Below are 19,673 nucleotides of genomic sequence, written 5' to 3' on the forward strand. Positions count from 1 at the left end.
TAGTTACCTACTAGGTAAACAAATTAAATTTCAATAAATTTAAATCTATCGAAGCGTTCCTCGTCTGCCGATTCACGCTTAATTTAATCCAAAATATCTAAGAGTCCTTTTGGGACTGAGGCTGTGTTTATTAGAAAACGTTAGTGCTATTTGCGCCCTTGTTACGTGCAAATTATTAGAGCATTATATTCATATAAAGACTACCCACTAACCTGGGTTTAGATACATCGATGTGAGGGTGGTCCGATTGTTTGCGTTTTGCGTGTCGGCCCCCCTCTTCTTTTATATCGCTGTTGGATGAGCTGCTCTGCCACGAAGAATCTTCTTATGCTGTATGCGGGCGTAAAATATTTACCCGACATCTCGGCGGTGGTTTCATCTACGGCTCCATTACTACCTTTTTGGACTATTTCGAAATTTTAAACTCTCTTAAGCAATAGAAAGTGCTTTTAGAATGCTTTATTCGAATTATGAACTTCGACACTAGTAAATGTTTAGCTATTAAACATTTGTTATTACTGAGTACAGTGACGACCGCCTTGTACGAAAGTACACAACGCTATGAGCTCCGCAAATGACATCGGCTGCCTCGTCCTGGCTGGCGAGTGAAATAGCAACAGAACAGGTAGTACCAACCGTAGCTGATACCAACTGTCAACGGCGAAAGACCGCGAAATTTAAGCTAAGTATACAATGCGTCTTCATAAGCAATGCTGTATGTTTTCCTGAGGCATATAATATTTTGTCGATGCTCTTACGTTACGTGGCATGGCAGCTGTCGCAAATATTCGTGCTATATAGAGCCTCTGTAGCTGGCTGATTCATTCCCTTATAATTTGTTCTCATCTCCGTCATTCACATTGAATAATAATTGAGCTTCATACTTTTAGAGTCAAAATGGAAAACTGGCAACGCTTATGAAAAAAAAAAATTTTGTCAAATGTCAACGTCAACTGTCATATCCAGCTGTCATGATCGTTAATAAATTGTTATACGTTAATAGATTTTGTTTGCCTCGCATTTTCGATCCGCCTGTAACATTTTTTATAATATTAAAAAAGAAAAATGTGGCGCCTTTCATTAACAATATTTCGCAAAGTGGTTTTACCTTCTATAAAAGGCAATGTTAAATTTTCTAAAACATTCTACTCTACAAGAAGTCGGCTACCGAAATCCACTGCGAAATTAACCCTTGTCAGTGCCAGCGTTGGTGTCTTGATCGGGGCTGGCTACGGTGGCTATACGCATTATGTAGTAAATTCGAAGAAACGTCCAAAACTAACACTAAACGAAGAGTATGCTTTTTTAAACGAAGCTCCTCCTTACCAGGCACATTACAAAGTAAGTTCCATGACAAATTTTCATAAAATTTATTTTGAACGATAAGAAATGTTTTCATTTCGATTTATTTGAAGTTTTTTTGGGGGGCGGAATTTTACTTCAAGGAAAAAAATTCCGTAAGCAAACTGTATAGGTTAGGTTAGTTTTGGAATTACAACATTATAAATATTATAGTTATCTCTACTACGATTGATGACTTGCGGATCAGCTCAAACTTTGCATGTGTGAATCAGATCAGTGAACTGGCTCACATATACTACAATTTGTTCCTGCATAGAGTTATGATCGGCCTCTCTGGCCTCTCTCAAACGCTAGTTCTTGGCTCATTGCCGTGGAAAGTTGTAGTACATTGTGTAAACTGCCGATTTAGTTTTTGAGCCACAGCTCAACGGTTCATACCTATGTGGTAGTTATGTATCTAGTTATAAATGAAGTAACAAATGGATAGGTTAGGTTAGGCTTGTGACATGTTAAATAATTAGGTTCGGAATATGTTAAATTAGATCGAAAACTTTTCATACTTTTCCATAATTTTATAAACATATTCTTGTACACAATTATTTACCATTTAGATCCATGCAGATTTAAAAAAATGATAGCACATTTTTTACTCTATGTTCTACATCTATGTGAAATTTTATTGAGATCCATTGAGCCGTCTCGCAGATACCTTCAAACAAACATACTTCTAGTCATCTTAACATTTGAGTTTATAATATTAGTAAGAAAGTTATTATTTTTTGTAAGTTTTATAGCATTCATCATCACATTAATGATACTTCAGAGTATAACATGCATAGAATCTATGTTCAATCTGTAATTTATCAGATTACGAAGTATTATTTTTTTTAAATAATTTGGACTATATTGGGTTTTTGGCAGTACTCTCTAATCTGACAAATTGGTTCGACACTGTCTTGCAAAAATTTTGTCGGATTACTGCAAGCTGTACTTGAAAGTAGATTGTACCATTTTCTGTTTTAAAATCATTATAATTATGAAAATGGTGAGTTGGACACACCTGTTATGAGAGTGAGAGTATGAAATTATTTTGGTCTTTAAAATAAATTATGAACCCCAAAAAACAATGTAAATGAGATCATTACCAATTGTGTGTTTACAAAATATTACCCTACTACTGTTACTATACAACCTATTTTGATTACTATTTGTCTACACCATCATTCCCTATTGAATAGTTGTGACATTTAATTTAGTTGTAAAAAGTAATGGCTGTTACTGCATCACAGAATGGACTAGAATGCCATTTATCTATTCAGAGAATACTGTCATGTCCTATGACACAGTAACATTCCATTAGCAATATATATATATAAAGTAAATTGTTATTTACAGGTTATTAATGAATCAGATTCAAGTAATTTACAGTTAGTTTTATTTCAATACCGGACATGTCCATTCTGCTGTAAAGTCCGCTCGTATCTTGATTCCAAAGGCATCAGTTATGAAATTGTCGAGGTAGATGCAGTTTTGCGTCAAGCTATCAAATGGTCTGCTTATAAAAAAGTTCCTATCTTATTGGCCAAAGTTGATGGTGGATATCAGGTAATTATATATATAACAACTTAACAAGTAAAACGATTTTTAGTATATTAATTAATAATGTAAGGTTATAAAAGTGCATTAGTTATTTAACAACTAAAGGACAGCACAAGAGATGCTGTCAAATTCATTTGATTCATTTATTTCTGTTGCTTGACTTGTATAGTAAGATTTGCGAGAATATATGATACGATAGTACCGAGTACAGCTTGATTTGAACCATTTAGCAGAAGAGTGTTCTACTCTTTATGTGTGAAATCAAGATTAAAAAATGTACCATTGTTGGTTTTTAAATATTTCTACTACTTTTCAGCAACTAATGGACAGTTCTGCTATTATATCTGCATTAGAGACATACTTTCGCGATAAAAACTCTCAGCTCACTGAGGTTATAAAATTTTATCCAATAACAAGATACACAAATGATGATGGGAAAAGCATGACTGATATTACAAATAAATATTTTGTAATGCACAATGCTGCTGTACCCGATCAGAAGGAAAGGATGGAGGAAAAGTAAGTTGGAAAAATTTAAAAGTTACAGTTTTCTAGGTAAAATTACATTTAGGTTACTGTAATATTTTTAGGTTATTTTGTTGATAGTATATTGTAATGAGTATTGTTTCAGTTATAACAGTATTATTATCAGTACTTATATAATATAGCTGTTATAAATTACAATTTTACACTTTGGCGAGAGAGGTGATGTTTGAGGTTATGTGAAGTTCAATTCTAATGTACTAAACATCACACTACTTTATATTTTGACTAGTTGTCGCCCAGGACTTCGTCCGCGCGTAATAGAAAAAGTTGATAAGTAGACTACATGTTCTTCCATGTGTGTGCATATCTGTTTTACATCTATGCCAATTTTCAACGGGATCCATTGAGCCGTTACAGAGATACCTTGTAATAAGCATCCATCCATCCATCTAAACTTTCTGATTTATATTATTAGTAAGATTGGAAATTTTCTCATTGCTTGGTAATAATTAAATAGAGAGGATGTATGTTAATTTATTTTTATTATTTACAGAGAGGAAAGGGAATGGCGTCAATGGGCGGATAATGTGTTGGTACACACACTTTCACCAAATGTATATAGAACTCCAGGTGAAGCATTGGCGACCTTTAAATGGTTTGAGGAAGTGGGCGGCTGGAAGCAGTCCTTCCCCAGTTGGGAATGTGCTTTAATGGTATATGGTGGAGCTGCGGCTATGTGGATGATTGCTAAGAGGCTTAAAAAAAGGCAAGTTTTTACATACAGTTTTTACAATATCATCTTGAAGAAAGTGTAGCAGTGTAGTAATTAACATTTCAAGGTTTGAATTCTTATTGATTACAATGAAACTTACTAATTGAAAAGCTTACTATTTATTTAATATGACTATTTATGGCTCAAATGATTTTTATCAAACTTTTTGTGCATTCGGTAGATATGAGAATAGTTCGTAAAGTATATTTTATATAGTTTGGTGATTCAGATTGACAAAATGTAAAAAAAAACAAGCATGTTTGTCATGTTTAAGGAAACTTTTTGGTTGCACATAAACTTTTGAAATTATTTTGACTTTTATTGCAAAACTGTTGTATTTAACTAGTATTAAAATGTATTGTTTCGTTTTTAGGCACAATTTGCAAGATGATGTCAGATATTCATTATATAATGCTGCTGATGCATGGACTAATGCTATAAAGAAGAAAGGATCAAAATTCCTCGGTGGAGATCAACCGAATTTGGCCGATGTTACTGTGTTTGGTGTATTGAGCAGTATTGAAGGATGTGAAGCTTTTCAAGATTTAAGAAATAATACTAACATTGGCAAGTGGTATGATGATATGAAGGTTAATATTGCTAGTAAAAAAGGTAGAGTTCTTGCTGTCCATGCTAAAAACTAAACAAAACTAGTTAACATGATCAGTGTCACCGACTTGTCAATAGGTTCATTTTTATGAATAATGGAATCTGTCATAGGTAGATAATGGGATATTATTATTTTTGATATTTTAACATATATCATTAGAGTTATACAACATATAATATTGTAATCCTGTTATGATATATAAAATATGCTTGACTCTATAATATATGTTGAGAGTGGAATGCTTCAATTAATTTTTACCCAACTGAGACAGGAGGGTTGAAGGAGGCTTGAAAAAATTACAATCTATATATATAAAAGAAAGTAGTGGTAGTTACACTATTTATAACTCAAGATTGGTCGAACTGATTTAGCTGAAAATTGATGGGGAGGTAGCTTAGAACTAGGCGACGGACATAGGAATTTTTTATCTTGTGTGCATTTTTTTTTATTCCGCGTGGACGGAGTCGCGGGTAAAAGCTAGTATTGAATAAAACTCCAAAAGTTAGTGCTCTACAACTCTACTCTACTACACTATACAGCTCTACTACAGTACTAACTTTTGGAGTTTTATTCAATATTGTAATTTTTTCAAGGTGGTCTCAAACTTTTGGCCGGCAGTGTACAAGTATTTATATATGAGCCGATTTTGACAACAGAGGTGTCATTTGTTTAGTGTTCTCCTGTGTGTCATAGGAGTCAGTTGGCTTTTTTTGGTTTTAATTAAATAATAACCATATTAAAGATTTTATCTATATCTTTATGAATGAAAAAAAAAAAAAAGATTTAGGTTTCCTTGGTATTTTAATTTTTAATATTAAAAAGGTCAAATGCATGGTACATTTATTAAAGTAGATACTGTTCCTATTTGGTTTGTAAATGGTATATTAATAAAAATAGGAAAGATTTAATAATTGTAGTATAGTTACTTATTGTGGTACAAATATTTCAATTTATGCACAATAACTTTCGAAAAAAATATTAAATTTTACCTCATATATATTATTTCTCTCTCATTATAGTGTATTTGTTACCATTAATGATATTAAACAAAGTTTGTCTATAGAATTAATTAACAATAATTTCATTAATTAATTATAAGTTGATATGAATCATGTAATTGGTTAATATTAATATTTTAAATGAACTTTTGCGTCCAAATATAAAGTATTGTATGTATTTGATTAAAGAGCTTCGTTATTTTTTTTTTGAATAGTTATTAGGGTGTTATTGTTATTAGTACAAAAATGATATTTCTTTCGTTAAAGTTGAGGTTATATTGATATTGTAGTGATGTTTTTTTGAAGAATAAAACTTGCATTATTTTTTTATTTTTTTTATTTACACCTCTAGTCAAACCAGTAGTTAAAAAGAGAACAAAAAGTATAGAACGAAGTAAAAAGGTTCATTTTATGTCCTCTTTTCAAGTAACATGTTGATTACTATGCCTAGTATCCGTCTAAACTATATTTATTGATTTCTACTATTCTTGATTCTTTGTTCTTGAGTGACGTTAGCAGGCAACTTGTGTGTAAGCGAGTGAAAATCCTCTGTTAGAGACGTCAGGGGGAGTTGTTGCTGTCGCCCCTTCGTTTGCGTCCGTCACGACGTATAGTACAAAAGGCTTTGCTCCACCTGAAAATAAAACATTTCATACAACAATATGATACAATAATTCTCAAAGTTCATTGAACTTTGATGCCTTATCCCGCACGTTCGGGTCTTCTTATTTTTCAGGGACCAATCATTTCGCCCCCTTAGAATATCCCTGATATGTTACAGGAGTGTTTTAAATTCTCAAGTGTAAGGAAACATACTTTGAACCGGTACAAATCCGAGGCCGCAAAAGCGATCGGTGCCCGCTGTAACTCCAGTGGCGACCACCGTTGGGTTTGGTATTACAACGAAGTCCGTGGTGCATGCGGCACCGTTGACAGCACCCACTGCGGTCCCCAGTACTGTATTGTCTGCGCCGTCCACATCGCCGGTTACCGTGAATGAGTAAATGTCGTTAGCCGCCTGTAATTTTGTATTAAATTGTACTTGTAATTTAATAGGCAGCTCACAATCCAACTAAAAGGAAGAGACTAAAAATATTGAAGCAAAGTCGCTCTAGACAGTGACAACGAATGTAATGTTCTATTTATTAGCCATACGAAAGCTGCTTGCAGTAACATTTTTTTCAGTAAGCCTTTCATATCATGAAAGAGACAAGAAAGCAGCGGGTTACTTAATGGTGTGGTTACAAAGCACCGTTGTTGAATTGCAGACTATGAAAGAATTAATTTATTTGAAAATATAGGGTTGGATTTACCTGAGAATATTGTATCGCACAATAGCCAGCTTCCATACGGATGCATATGCCGTAATTCAAATTCGCAATCTGTCGGGTACCGGTAACAAGAGAAGCGCTGAGCGCTGTGTTCGGCGTTGTTCCATAATTGAAGCTGTTAATAGTTCCTGTTAGACCTGTGTAATACTGTAAGCATCCGTTGGGAGCTGGAATAAATATAGAAGTTATAGCTTGAGAAATGAGGTGAAACGAATCAACGAGATAAAACGAAAGATGGTCCACTCCGGCGTGACTGTTGACTGTTGCAACTGACGAAAACTTTCAGTGCGCTGGAGACTGACGTGATCAGGCTCTAGTACTTTTAAAGTAAGCCGAATTAATTATCCGCTAATACCTGAACGTTACTTACCTATTCCCGGGCAATCGCATCCGAGCTGAGTTAATCTCATGTTCCACCTCCTTGAAAATGTCGTAGCTAATGTGGCTGTAATAGTGATAGTAATTGCTGCGTCTTGGTTGAAGTCGACGAAGAGCGTCTGACCGGTGTTATCACCGCAGATAGTAGGCACTATGGTGTTACCACCGGTGATTGTCACTGCATCAGTCAAGCAGACACCGTCACCGTTCGGCTGAGCGAGCACCATGTCTAAGAAGTCGATACGTAGCTGAAAGTAAAAAATTAAGATATATTTATGAAACTACTAATTGTAGACTAGTAAGTGGACCGAACCCAATAGACGATTTTGAAATATTTTTTTACGATATAAAATATTATTAATTTACGTAATCAATTTTTACTTCAACACAAAACTGATTTATCATTTAAATTGTCCTTTCTTCCTTTAAATGATTAAATTGGGCTAGACCAAGCGATAGAGTGTGCTAAGAAAATATAGTTTATGTCACTTCCGGATAGTGTAGCTTCACTCCCTTTAGGCTACGATCCAAGTGTAGAATAATTTTGCTTACTAATCAAAGTATTACCTGGCAGACGTTTGAGTTGCATCGATTGACGATGAGAGTACAAGTCTGTCCGCCGGCGTAAGCACCCGGGTATCCGGGGCTCGTGAAGTATGTGTTATTCACGTTTGTTGTACTACCACATGTCCTCGATACTAAATACAAATTGATACGTTAAAGTTTGTAGTTATGACTACGTTTGGACTACTGTGAAGAGCATTAACCATTAAGCCCCATTCGTTGACAAATGGGTATCTTTAGTATTTTTTATAAATTTATAAAAAATTCTACTTTGGGAACAACTGGAATAGCTTATATTGTCTGTCAATGATGAAGGCGTTGTTACTACAATTTTCAGGAGCCGATGGCACTGAATGTGTTAAATAAAAAAATCCTTTACCAATGCAGCACCTTCCTCTCCTCGATGCGCAAGTGCCTGTTATAGTGCCGTTGAGGTTGTTGCACTCTCTGCGCGCTAAGCAAGTGCCGTTCATTGTATTTGTACTCGAACAGTCAGTGTTTGCGAAACGAACTATGCTCACGAATGGAAACACTGAAACAGCCCTACAGATTAAACTTTCCGCAATTAAAGTCGTTTTGTTATAAAATCATACATTGTAAATGCATATTTATTTTGCGTTAACTTTCTAACAGTTTTTCTTCATGATTAAATTATACATTTTATAAGAACGCACAAGCTTAAAAGATGATACAATCGCTATGCAAATATGAAAGATCCGAAATTAAAAACCGCACTCATACATTAATTGTTTGCAGATTACTTACATATTTTCCCTTTTCTGTCACTCTGTTCTTCGTAATCTTCATCCAAATCTCCATCATAAACTGAAAAAGCGGTAACAGCCACAAGCCAAGTCGCAACAATAATCCAAAAAAATTTACGATCCATATTAATTTCCACAAACAATTTTTTAAAGTAACTTCGATTATAAGATTTCTTCTTGCTTTGAAAAATAGGTCATATTCAAATATAATTTGTTTTACAATTTCACTATGCTATCAGCAAAGAAATGAGAGTGGACATGACGAGCTAACTATATATAAAGTGTAATAACGGTTGTTTGTTTGTGCAAACCATTAGGGGTGTTACCGTTTCCCATTTAGCAAGTATTCGCTGAAGTGGGGTCTTAAATAGATTCTAGGTGACGTTTAAACTTGACACGAGTGTTAACTTGAACGAAATTTTAAATTACGATAGTTGTTTGTTGAAAGAATTAGGAACAGTTGGTAACGTTAAAGATGATCACAATACTTTCTATTGAGATTACCAATGAACTTTTTTAAGGAATAAGGTTAAAGGTTGTGATTGAACTTCGATTTATTGTATAAAATTACTCGTTTAAAATCCTAAGGTTAGGGAACGGTAAAATGATTACATAATTTATAATTGCTTTCATAATTTCATATCAGGTTTTAAAAATAAAAAAATACCTATAAGTTAATAAAATTCAAAACAAATGTGACTAAATTTATTTTGTTCTGAAGTGAAATTTGCAGCTACATATTTTACAGACATTATTCTTGTATTTTTATATAAACCTCTTTTAAATAATTACAAATCGTATGTTAAAGGCTATAATTACTTGTAAGTTATTAATTCCATCAGTCAAATAACTCACGATTGCTCTTGTTTTGCTAAATTTTAATGTAACAAAAATAGGTATGTAATAAACTATGTATTCATATTGATTAGGTTTCGGGATATAAAAATGAATATTCTACAGAACTTGCTTAGTTAAAATTTTCTTTTTCGGACTACACAGATCCATATTATGTTAAATTCAACCTCTTTTAAGTGGGATTAAATTTTACATGAATTATTTAATTGGGAAAACCCAATTTTTGAGTATTGTTAAGATTAAAAAGTAAAATTTTTAATATCTTAAGCAAAGTTTTTTGTTATTTGACTGATTGATATATAACTATTACAAACTATTTAACAGCCTCGAGCCTTTTCTTAACGATATTGGTATGCATCAATGTTATGGCACCGACATTAAGCCAGCAAAATTTAAGGCATGTGTCACACAGACGCTATAATAAGAGCTTTTGAGCCGTAGTCTAGGCTGTGTGCAACATGTTTTACATATATACTTATACATATTTTATATAAGACTTTTATTGTTTTACAATCGACAAAAAATGCAAAATGACTACAGCTACTACAAAACATTTTGCAACAGAGGAGGGCTTAATATCAAAGTAAAAGAGAAAAAGGTCAAGGAAATATATGGAAAGAAAATGAGTTACACCTCTCTTATGGCCGAAACCAATAATCGATCTTTATTCGGGGATATATATTTAAGACCAAGATTAAAATTATTACTTTATACATGAGGGGTCACTGAAGTCAATCCACCGATCGGTCAAGTTTTTACTAATACTATTACTTTATCTAGATAGGATTTCGAAGCGAAGGATTAAAGGTGACCATAGACGAGCAAAAATGTTTCGAGATCGCTTATTGGATTCGACCGTATTAAATCCAGCTTTTAATGATTGAAATATCAATGTATTTTTTATAACGAAGTTGGTATTGATGTCAACAAATATACTTGTCTGTTTAATTTATCGTTTTAAACCTTGATGTGTTCCTTTTAAAATACAGATTATGTACAGTTCTTTTAATTAAATAGGCAAGCTCTTTTTCGACAAAGGTAACACAAAAATATCTAAGTGTCAAATATAAAAAAGTGTTAGTAAATCACACATCTGACAATGCTTATCGTATTATCTTAACACCATAATATGAATCCATACTTACTACATGCATACATATCAACATTTTACATTAGAAATTTACAAAAAATATATAAAATTAAAAAAAAAAACTTTAAAAACTTGTCATTGGTAATAAATTATCATGGTGACTTAGTCAACGCGTACAACTTACGTCCTTATAACTAAACAATCTAATTGGAAAAGATACAAACAATCGCGTAAAATTAAAATTAAAACAAAACTATATTAAGTATGTACAATACATACGAGAAACGAGCAAGTAAAGAAAATAAGTGAGGTACAACGAACAGGAAGACAAAATACTGTCTTTGTATAAAAGTTAAAATATAATTAAGATTATTTTGAAATATGGCAACTTTACAACTTTATGGCAAATATCATTATTTTTTTATTAAATCTGTTCATATGTTTATGAGCCTATTTGAAACATCTAATTAAATCTATGAGTGTTACACCTTTTGCTTTTAGTTCACATGTTCTGAGAATATGTCGTTTTTTTAAACATTAAAATATTTGTAATATTTATCTTTCAATATAATAATTTAAAAAGCAAGTAATATTAAATCGTCACAGATTTACAAATCGTACAGAATTAACTTTGGTCCTGGAAAATGGATGTAAAAGTGTAGGTTGACCATCATCTGTTTAATTCAATGGGATAGTGTTTACAATGATCGTAATACTAATAAAATTATAAATGATGTGTCTAAATACAATGAAGAATGGCAAGATCTATTTGTAGTATCAAAGTACTACGTGAGAATTACGGGATAAAAATTTTTTGGTAACAAAATATTGGGGGGATCGTCTGAAAATACTAATTATAGTTAATATAATGCATTTTTTTGCTGAATAGTAATTTTGCTTGAAGACGTACGACTTGAAGAGTAATTTATTTTGTGCAATGCATTTCGGAACAGCTAAGAAAATAATTAGACATTAAAATTAAAAACCCTGATTATGTTGATTTTATTTTTATACATATTCCACCGTAAATGTGATATTAATTATTTAATCTAGGTACATTTAAAAGGCTTTATTTTAAGAGTAATTCTATTCAGGTTGAAAGCGTGTTGTGAGTCATTCAGATATTTTTTTTCCTCTGCTATTTTTTTAATTGAAAACATATTAACAATGTTGAATAAATCCGGCGACATCTATTTTAAATATTCACAAGTTTAAATTATTTTTTTCTATTTGCCTCGAATATGATTTTAAAACATAGGTAGGCACCTTGTTAATTAAAGGCACCGAATATGTTATCAATAATGACTAAAAAGACATTCAAAAGTTGCTATTATATAAAATAGTACGCAATACTTAAGTACAATCCACTAGTGACTATTAAAATGGCGTATGCAGAATTAAAAAATAGGAATGTGTACAAAGGCAATATTTTGGAAAACTTTCAGCCCAAGTGGACGGATACTGTAAGGCTTTTATTTTTAATTTTTCATCCTAGATTGCTTAATTACTTAGCAGTAATTTCTATACCAAACTTTTTTTTTTACATTTATCTTAAACAGCGGTCAGTATTAAATGAACTCATTCGTCTGAAAATCTATTTTAATTGGATTTTAGAAATTTAAGAGTGAAATAAATCGAGACTAGATAGTGTAAATATGCGAATCCGAATGCAACGACCTGTATAATATTGATAATTATATATAAATAACTATTAGTTTCTACTGACGAAAGATACACAAAAAAATACTGTTTATCTGTTTTGTTTTTTATGAGAACAAAAGAGACGACAAATATGCTTTTGTACGGGTATTCAGGTAATAGAATTTTACGGCATTATTGTAAACTGTGCATAAACGAATGTACACTAATGTTTAACTACAGTCGAAACTGGATTAAGCGACAGTCCAAGGGATTGCAATATTTTTCTCGCTTACAGAAGTTGCTTATGGAGGTTTGCCGTTGTGACCGGACAATAACTGTCGCTTATTTCTCCCACGGATTCTCGCTTATCCAGGTTCCTATATTTTCGTTTAAATTCAAAGATGGAATTTGCATTAAAGAATGCGAAAACAATAAATAAAAATAATTTATAATATGACTAAAGAAATAATATTTCACAAGCCAGGTCGCAATATTCGAAAACGCGTCTGAACGATAATATCTATAATTTATAAAGTAACTAATATTTTTAATTACAATTAAAAAATAAAAATATCTATAATATCTTAGATATTTGATTTCCTTAAAATTAAATTAGCTTACAATAAATTAATCATATCTAATGAATACTTAGAGCTCCTTAAAACAAATTTCTCGCGACACCATTGCTTACAGTGAGCAATAATTATTAATTACAAGTTTATTAAGACTATTTTTTATAATGATTTACTTTCCTACGAATAAGGGCCAATGTGCAAATTAACAACTTTACAGGAGAGGCTCTCAAAGTTTAAACAATTTAGGAAAAGATGCCGCATAGACCCTTTTACTTAAAAAAAAAAGTTTACACCTGTTAATGTATATTTGTGTTTAGTGCATGTTGTTAACTAGACTAAGACGTAGCTTTTAACACAAAAAAGTAAAAATCATCAATTTGTTACTTTCGCCCTTATGCATAGGACCCATCGATAATGGACAGATTATTAAAAACGAGATCTATACAATTGACAATACAGAGTGCTATATTTTATGTTCTATAACTTCAAATTATGATAATATGTATGTGAAAGATTCGATTTTTTGCAAGGTGTCGCGAAGCTCAAATCATATTTATTTAATGTCTATATAAAAATTTATAAAATACTTTTAATGTTATGTTGCTTATTACATGACTGCACAAATAATTTATAATAATAATTACATTTGTTTGTAAAGCGATTTCCTTGGTAATGATTGTACCTATTGTGCTTTTAAACAATTATATTAAAATACGTATTGGTTAACTGGTATTACGTGAGAAATAAACTTTCATCACTTTTTTCTTAATTCATAAATTTATATTGAAACAATAAAATAATTAAGTAAGTAACGCCATTCTTTGAAAGCTATCTAACTGAAGCTTCGTAAAGATTTCGATAAAGTTATATTGAAGCAAGTTCGCTCTTGTACTGCTAATCCAATTGAGACGGTCCGAAGTGTCAGGCATTGAGTTCTGATACAAATTGTCCCGAGTCACGGTACACCGTAGATGGTGTCCATCAGACTTGAATCCAGATCGCACTCAAGAAAGATGTTTTCATTCATAGCCTCCTGTGAAAAAAAAAATATAAAATGTTCAAATATCATTGTAAAAAGGTTAACTAGTTTTAGTTATAAAATAAAATTAATGGAATAAATAAAAGTATGTATTAAAACAACAACTATTACATCCTCTTTATTACTTTTTTTTAAATACTTATTGGGTTGCATAGGACCGATCATCGTGGCGATCTTTGGAGGAGTCCTATGCCCAGCAGTGGGCGTAACGAGGCTGAATGGATGGATGAATTGGCTACATTTTCATAGAAATCTTCCCTCATTTGACTGATGCATACGTCAACTTATGACATAGTAGACCCATAAAATGGATTTAAAATATTATGTAGGTAAATAATATGTCAGTTAATTTAATTTTACTTTTATCCCGCTGAATTTCATGCGGAATTTTGACTGCATACCAACTAAAACATGCAGGGTATTATTATATTAAACTGTAATACATATTTTAAGTCGTAAAGGGGTATAATCGATATGGCGTGTACCAACGCGCTTCAACATGCGGGATTTCAATTACCCTGATCTCTTACAATGTTAACGTAAATGACAGCTGTTTCGCTGTGCAACTGGCCAGTGTTCCGCTTTCAAATTGGCTCCTATTAAATTTAACTACGTTACTTATTCGTATGTGTAATTTTTTCGCATTTATTAAATTTAGGAATACATGACAGCGTTTGCCTCAGAATTTTCAGACACAATCGTGTCACAATGGTTGTGGATTAAAAAATAAGGCGGCCGGCTATGATATGGGCTATTCAAGTTTTGAACACTGTACAAAACCAGGATTTAGCGCTCAGTCGGAATCTTGTCTCCTAGTAGTCCTACCCTTCTATTTTGATAGCTAATTTTTCTCTTATCTCTATGGTGGAGTAAGTAACCAATTACGATATCTTACTATCCAACAGTGGTATAGTATTTTTCAAATATCTTGGTGGCTCGAAACATTCCACGAGTCGCGGCGCAGAACACAATGTTAAGTTAGGCAGGACGTAAAGGGATGCAGGAGACGTAACTGCGCGGCGCTCAGCTAAAGGTCAGCCATCAAGATTTAAAAAATACTAGGGGTTTAATTCACCTGTGTCGGTGGAGGCGCGGGCGGCTGATCCCCGCCCCTCCTTGCGTGTCATTTAGACGTCTTGGGCAGGTGCCGCTTCATGTGGAGTGCGAGGTGGTCAGATCTAGCGAAGGAGCGATCGCACACCGCGCATTTGAACGGTTTAGCGCCAGTGTGCTTGCGGTAGTGACGAGTTAGCTCGTCCGATCGGGCGAATCTCCATTCACAATTCGGCCATTGACATGTATACGGTTTTTCACCTGAGAAATAGAAGCACATTTTTACTTACAAACGCTGTAGTCTTTTAGATATTTAAGACTATCAAATGATTAAAAAATAGCAAATTTTATAAAAAATTGAAACATTTAATGCGAGTGCAGTAAAAAAAGAAGCCAGAATTAATTTTCCATTAATAATTCACTTTTATGGTAGTAAATTTGTATTAGGAATAGCTACGTAACGATTTAAAATTCTGTTAAATAAATTAAATTTGTTTCTGTCAAAGATTTCGCTGTGCTTTTGTTATTAACATATTAGGGTTTTGTTTTTATAAAGTTATTTTTGCAATATAAAATCTCACAGATTATAAATAAATATTTTCGCTATTGCAATAAATAGCACATATTTCGCAATGGCGTGGCGGTACATTCAAATGAAGAATAGAATGAAAAATAATTTAAACTTGTTTCTTACCTGTATGTATACGCTGGTGAGCTTTCAGGTGCGAACTTTTCGTGTAAACTTTTGTACAACCTGAAATTTAGTAAAGAGCAAAATAATAAAAAAAAATTCAGAACTTTTCTTTTAATTTGTAAAAAAAAATATTTTGTTGTTTTAGCTTTCTAACTTATTTAGGTAATTATCTTTTATCATACCAACTAAGTTTAACATAAAATTGGTTTACATCGTATGTCGAAATTTGACTTATGACCTAACGTTTCCTAATCTGGACCGAAAGGTTCGCCTAACCGTAGAATTCAACTGCCGTGACACTTGTATTAAGGCACATTATAGTCTCTATTTTGTCAGAAGAATGAAAGGCATAACAAAATATAACAATACATGTATCACTTAAGTGTAATTCTACGTTACGTTTTACGTGACACAGTGGAGGTGTTAAAAATTAGGAAAAGTAAAAAATATTAAAATTACCAATAAAGTCGCAGTGGTGGACTCGTCTTTTTTCTAATTCAGGATTGTTCCGCCGATTGTACTTGACAGGTGGCGGGGGATCTAGCCGTGAGTGGGGTAGTGCGGCGGTGTGCGTCTGCGCAGACTGCTGTGGCGCCATCGGCATCTGTGACATCGCCTGAATACAAGAGAAATTGATTTCAGTACTGCTATCATATCACGATTTGCTACGGCCACTCTCATGTATTCAATGCTCTGTGACTGTTATGGACAGAGGTTGCAATCGATTAACTTCATATTAAATAATGACCGATTCGGCGACCTTTACATAAATCAGTGTTACTGCATGGGATTTAAGGAATTTCATGTAGAGAACATCTTTTTAAATTAGTATAATCTCTACCTACCCTTATAGACTTAAACTAACTTAAGAATTGAAATGCTAAGTGTGTTATTTTTAATTTACTTCCAAAAAAAAAAATTAAATATCTATCTGGATAATACAGTATAGTACAAATCACACACCACATCCAAACAATGTCTATTTTCTGTATATGCAGTGACTGTCACCTTGAAAACTGTTTAACTAATTACCTATTACTACGAATAGTGCGGTTGAATTCGAGATCTTTGTATCATGAGTCATACCAATTTAATTGATGTTATGTACACGGTATGCAGTTAGATCCGTGTTCACCTTTTCACACGACGCGTTTAATCTTTTCTTTCCTCCTTTCATTGAAGTGTAGGCGATTCGCTTCGTTTTTAATGGTCTATTTTCAATTAAGGTCGCCGCACTTGGATTCCAAACAGTCGGATATTGTCATCGAATGTTTTAAACTATAGGCCGCGGATTTTAGCGGATAGTCGCTTTTGGCTTTCATTTTATACAGCAGCTGCGGCCGCCTTAGTGAAAACAAGATGTTTCCATAGTAAAACGACAAGTAAATGGTAGCACGACAATAGTAACGCGGCCAACGGCTAAGTGTAAATTGAACCTAAGAATGTGTTTAAATTTTCGAAACATAATATTGTATTCTGATAAAAAATATTTTTTTCTTCTATGGTGTACATTGGTATGGTATGGTGGTACATTGGTTGTATTATATTAAGTATTTTCAGCTATAATTGATTACTTAATAAATAGATTATAGGTTATTTATTAATAAACGATATTCACGGAACTGGTATTTATTATAACTACACCTAAATAGCAGTGAAAGAAAATTCCTGTAATTTTATCGGCATTAATATAAACGATAGTTCTGACCGAGCTCACCTTTACTCTGCCCTACATTCCCGCATTACAAATTTTAACATGGGTAACGAATACCGATATAGAGAAATAGTTACTTCGCTCCTATTTTGTATTGAGCTGCTTAAACTATACAAAAACAATGTTAATTATTTCGTCTTAGTAAAATTTTGTAACCAGAGATAAATATTTGTTATTAAAAAAGTAAATCGAACTCTTTGATAAACATTTTTTTAGTACATCTTACTAATGTTACTAATATTATAAAGACGAATATTAAATGGATGGATTGATGTTTGTTTGACGGTATATCCAGAACGGCTCAGCGGATCTAAATAAAATTTGGCAAAGATGTGGAACACAGTTTGGAATAACACATAGGCTACTTATTAAGCTTTTTTAGATTGGATTTAGCCCAATTACCTTCATTGTTTAGTGTAAACAGCTAATCCAATATTGTCGAGTGAGGTGTCATTCGATTCGTATTTTTACCCGAAGTGTCAAATAGCATGTTACCTTCAGCGTCAGTCTGGTTCATTTATTCTTCGAATTTACAACTAGTTCATTTTAATCTATTAAAAAGTACCTGCGGATGTAAATGACTGTGCACCGAAGGATGAGCGGGTAGGTGTGAGGTGTGCGGTGCGTGGCCCCCATGGCTCCCGTGAGTTCCGTGGGTCCCGTGAGTCCCGTGAGGCGCGTGCGACGGGTGAGGCGCATGAGGCGCACGCAGCAGTGGCGGCGGATGGTAGGGTGGCGGCGGCGTCCGTCTTGTTCCCCCCTACAAATATTAGATTGTCCTTTTTCTAATCACTAGCCACGATAAACATAGGAAATATCACAAACAGGTTAAAATAACAATCGCTCAGCATAAGATGGTACCATCATACGCTTCATCGCAGGCAATCGCATAGCGCATTTATTATTATGCTTACCTGCATGTTATTCCCTGGACTGCCCTGGTCTGAGCCGGGGGGAGTGAGTGGTGCCATGTACACTAGTCTCGACGGCGGATATTTGGCGAACGAGGGTGGCGGTTGAACGTGCATCTGATGCTGAGGAGGTTGAGGCGGAAGAGCATATGTAGGAGGTGCACATAGCCTCTCCGTTTTAATCTCTAACGGACTGAGGAGTGGCGTGGCACACTCTTCTAACAAGGGATCGTCAGCTTCTAGTTTCACGTGGGTTGCTCCGAGCGGCGCGAGCATGTTTGCATTCTCTGGGTCGATGTTTCTTATTGAAGAGGCTATGTCCTCCCATAGAGCGGGCCGGAACGCATCCTCTCTGGAAGATGGACCGCCATCGAATAGGTCCATGGGGGCGGGCGCGATCGATGCGCCCTCTTGCTTGCACAGCAGTGACTCCAGCTCTGATGTCTACAGGACAAACAAACAAAAATATCGATGTGAATACGATGAACATACGATGATTTATATAACAGATACTATCCTGAACTGAGATTCACTCAATCTTTCTAGGACAACAGAGTAATTTTAAATAGGTTTTGTTTCATAATGCATTTCAATCAAATCTGCTTGTTTTACTTAGATTAAAATTCTTGTATATGTAAATTGTAGGTCCATAATCATTTTGACATTTTCCAATTTCTTCACGGCGTGCGGACAGGCTGAGGTGCGTTGAGGTCCACAATTACCATACAATGGGTCAGCCCACGCGCTCGCCGTTGCCACAGGTGACGAACCTTTAGTACCTTATAGAATGTTTGAAATGACATCCCGTAATTTTCTAACTTTAAATATTTTTTTATTTATTTAAGGTTGTTATAGAAAAAATATTACTAAAAGATTTTTTTATTTCTTAGGAGACCCCGTTTTCCATTGCCATAGCATAGGATAAGTAATCCTTTATCTTATACAACTTACGTATGCAAAAGGGCCATATACGTAACTAAGTAACGAGTAGTTTTACGTAAATTATGCACGTGTGTACAAATCCCTGCCTATTCCTTCAAAATTTTAAGTCTGAAATATATTTGATAATATAAATGTGACATGTATTTTAAGAAGTTAGACTACGATACTGACACTGTTACCCAAACCGCATTTATCTGAACTTTGTAAGTACCTACCAAACGTTATTGTCTGTTATTTTGTTAAAATGTAATAATAATAGAACGTATCAAAACATTTGGTGATAGGAATCAAAGGAGGTAGATGTAATATCTTTGTCGACAATTACGTTAATGTTGTAGGCCAAGGGGCTGCGGTC

The 19,673-nt window shown here is 33.7% G+C and overlaps 3 protein-coding genes across 4 annotated transcripts in view; 1 reads left to right on the top strand and 2 right to left on the bottom strand.

Moving 5' to 3' along the window:
* Window positions 1-984: 984 nt before the first annotated feature.
* LOC106719888 (prostaglandin E synthase 2) lies at window positions 985-5,037 on the top strand. The gene is made up of 5 exons (XM_014514360.2): window positions 985-1,341; window positions 2,698-2,907; window positions 3,218-3,420; window positions 3,941-4,153; window positions 4,533-5,037. Exons 1-5 carry the CDS (start codon window positions 1,066-1,068, stop codon window positions 4,801-4,803), a joined length of 1,173 nt encoding a protein of 390 aa, XP_014369846.2. The 5' UTR covers window positions 985-1,065; the 3' UTR covers window positions 4,804-5,037.
* A 1,089-nt stretch (window positions 5,038-6,126) lies between these two features.
* Window positions 6,127-8,943, bottom strand: LOC106719946. Its single transcript, XM_014514438.2, has 7 exons — window positions 8,806-8,943; window positions 8,420-8,572; window positions 8,044-8,174; window positions 7,469-7,724; window positions 7,081-7,265; window positions 6,584-6,785; window positions 6,127-6,401 (listed from the first exon to the last, which is right to left on the bottom strand). The coding sequence occupies exons 1-7, from the start codon at window positions 8,927-8,929 to the stop codon at window positions 6,280-6,282; spliced, it is 1,173 nt and encodes a 390-aa protein (XP_014369924.2). The 5' UTR covers window positions 8,930-8,943; the 3' UTR covers window positions 6,127-6,279.
* A 4,840-nt stretch (window positions 8,944-13,783) lies between these two features.
* Window positions 13,784-19,673, bottom strand: part of LOC106719901 (dendritic arbor reduction protein 1) — a 55,937-nt gene continuing 50,047 nt past the window's right edge. For both annotated transcript variants that reach the window (XM_014514380.2, XM_014514379.2), the window contains 6 exons: window positions 18,380-18,820; window positions 18,031-18,225; window positions 16,211-16,367; window positions 15,752-15,811; window positions 15,080-15,318; window positions 13,784-13,998 (listed from right to left, as the gene is read on the bottom strand). In XM_014514380.2, the coding sequence (XP_014369866.2) occupies window positions 15,128-15,318; window positions 15,752-15,811; window positions 16,211-16,367; window positions 18,031-18,225; window positions 18,380-18,820 (1,044 nt within the window). In that variant the 3' untranslated portion in view covers window positions 13,784-13,998; window positions 15,080-15,127. The remainder of the gene's footprint in view (window positions 13,999-15,079; window positions 15,319-15,751; window positions 15,812-16,210; window positions 16,368-18,030; window positions 18,226-18,379; window positions 18,821-19,673) is intronic.

Source organism: Papilio machaon, chromosome Z (genome assembly GCF_912999745.1).
Source record: "Papilio machaon chromosome Z, ilPapMach1.1, whole genome shotgun sequence".
Classification (NCBI taxonomy): Eukaryota; Metazoa; Arthropoda; class Insecta; order Lepidoptera; family Papilionidae; genus Papilio; species Papilio machaon.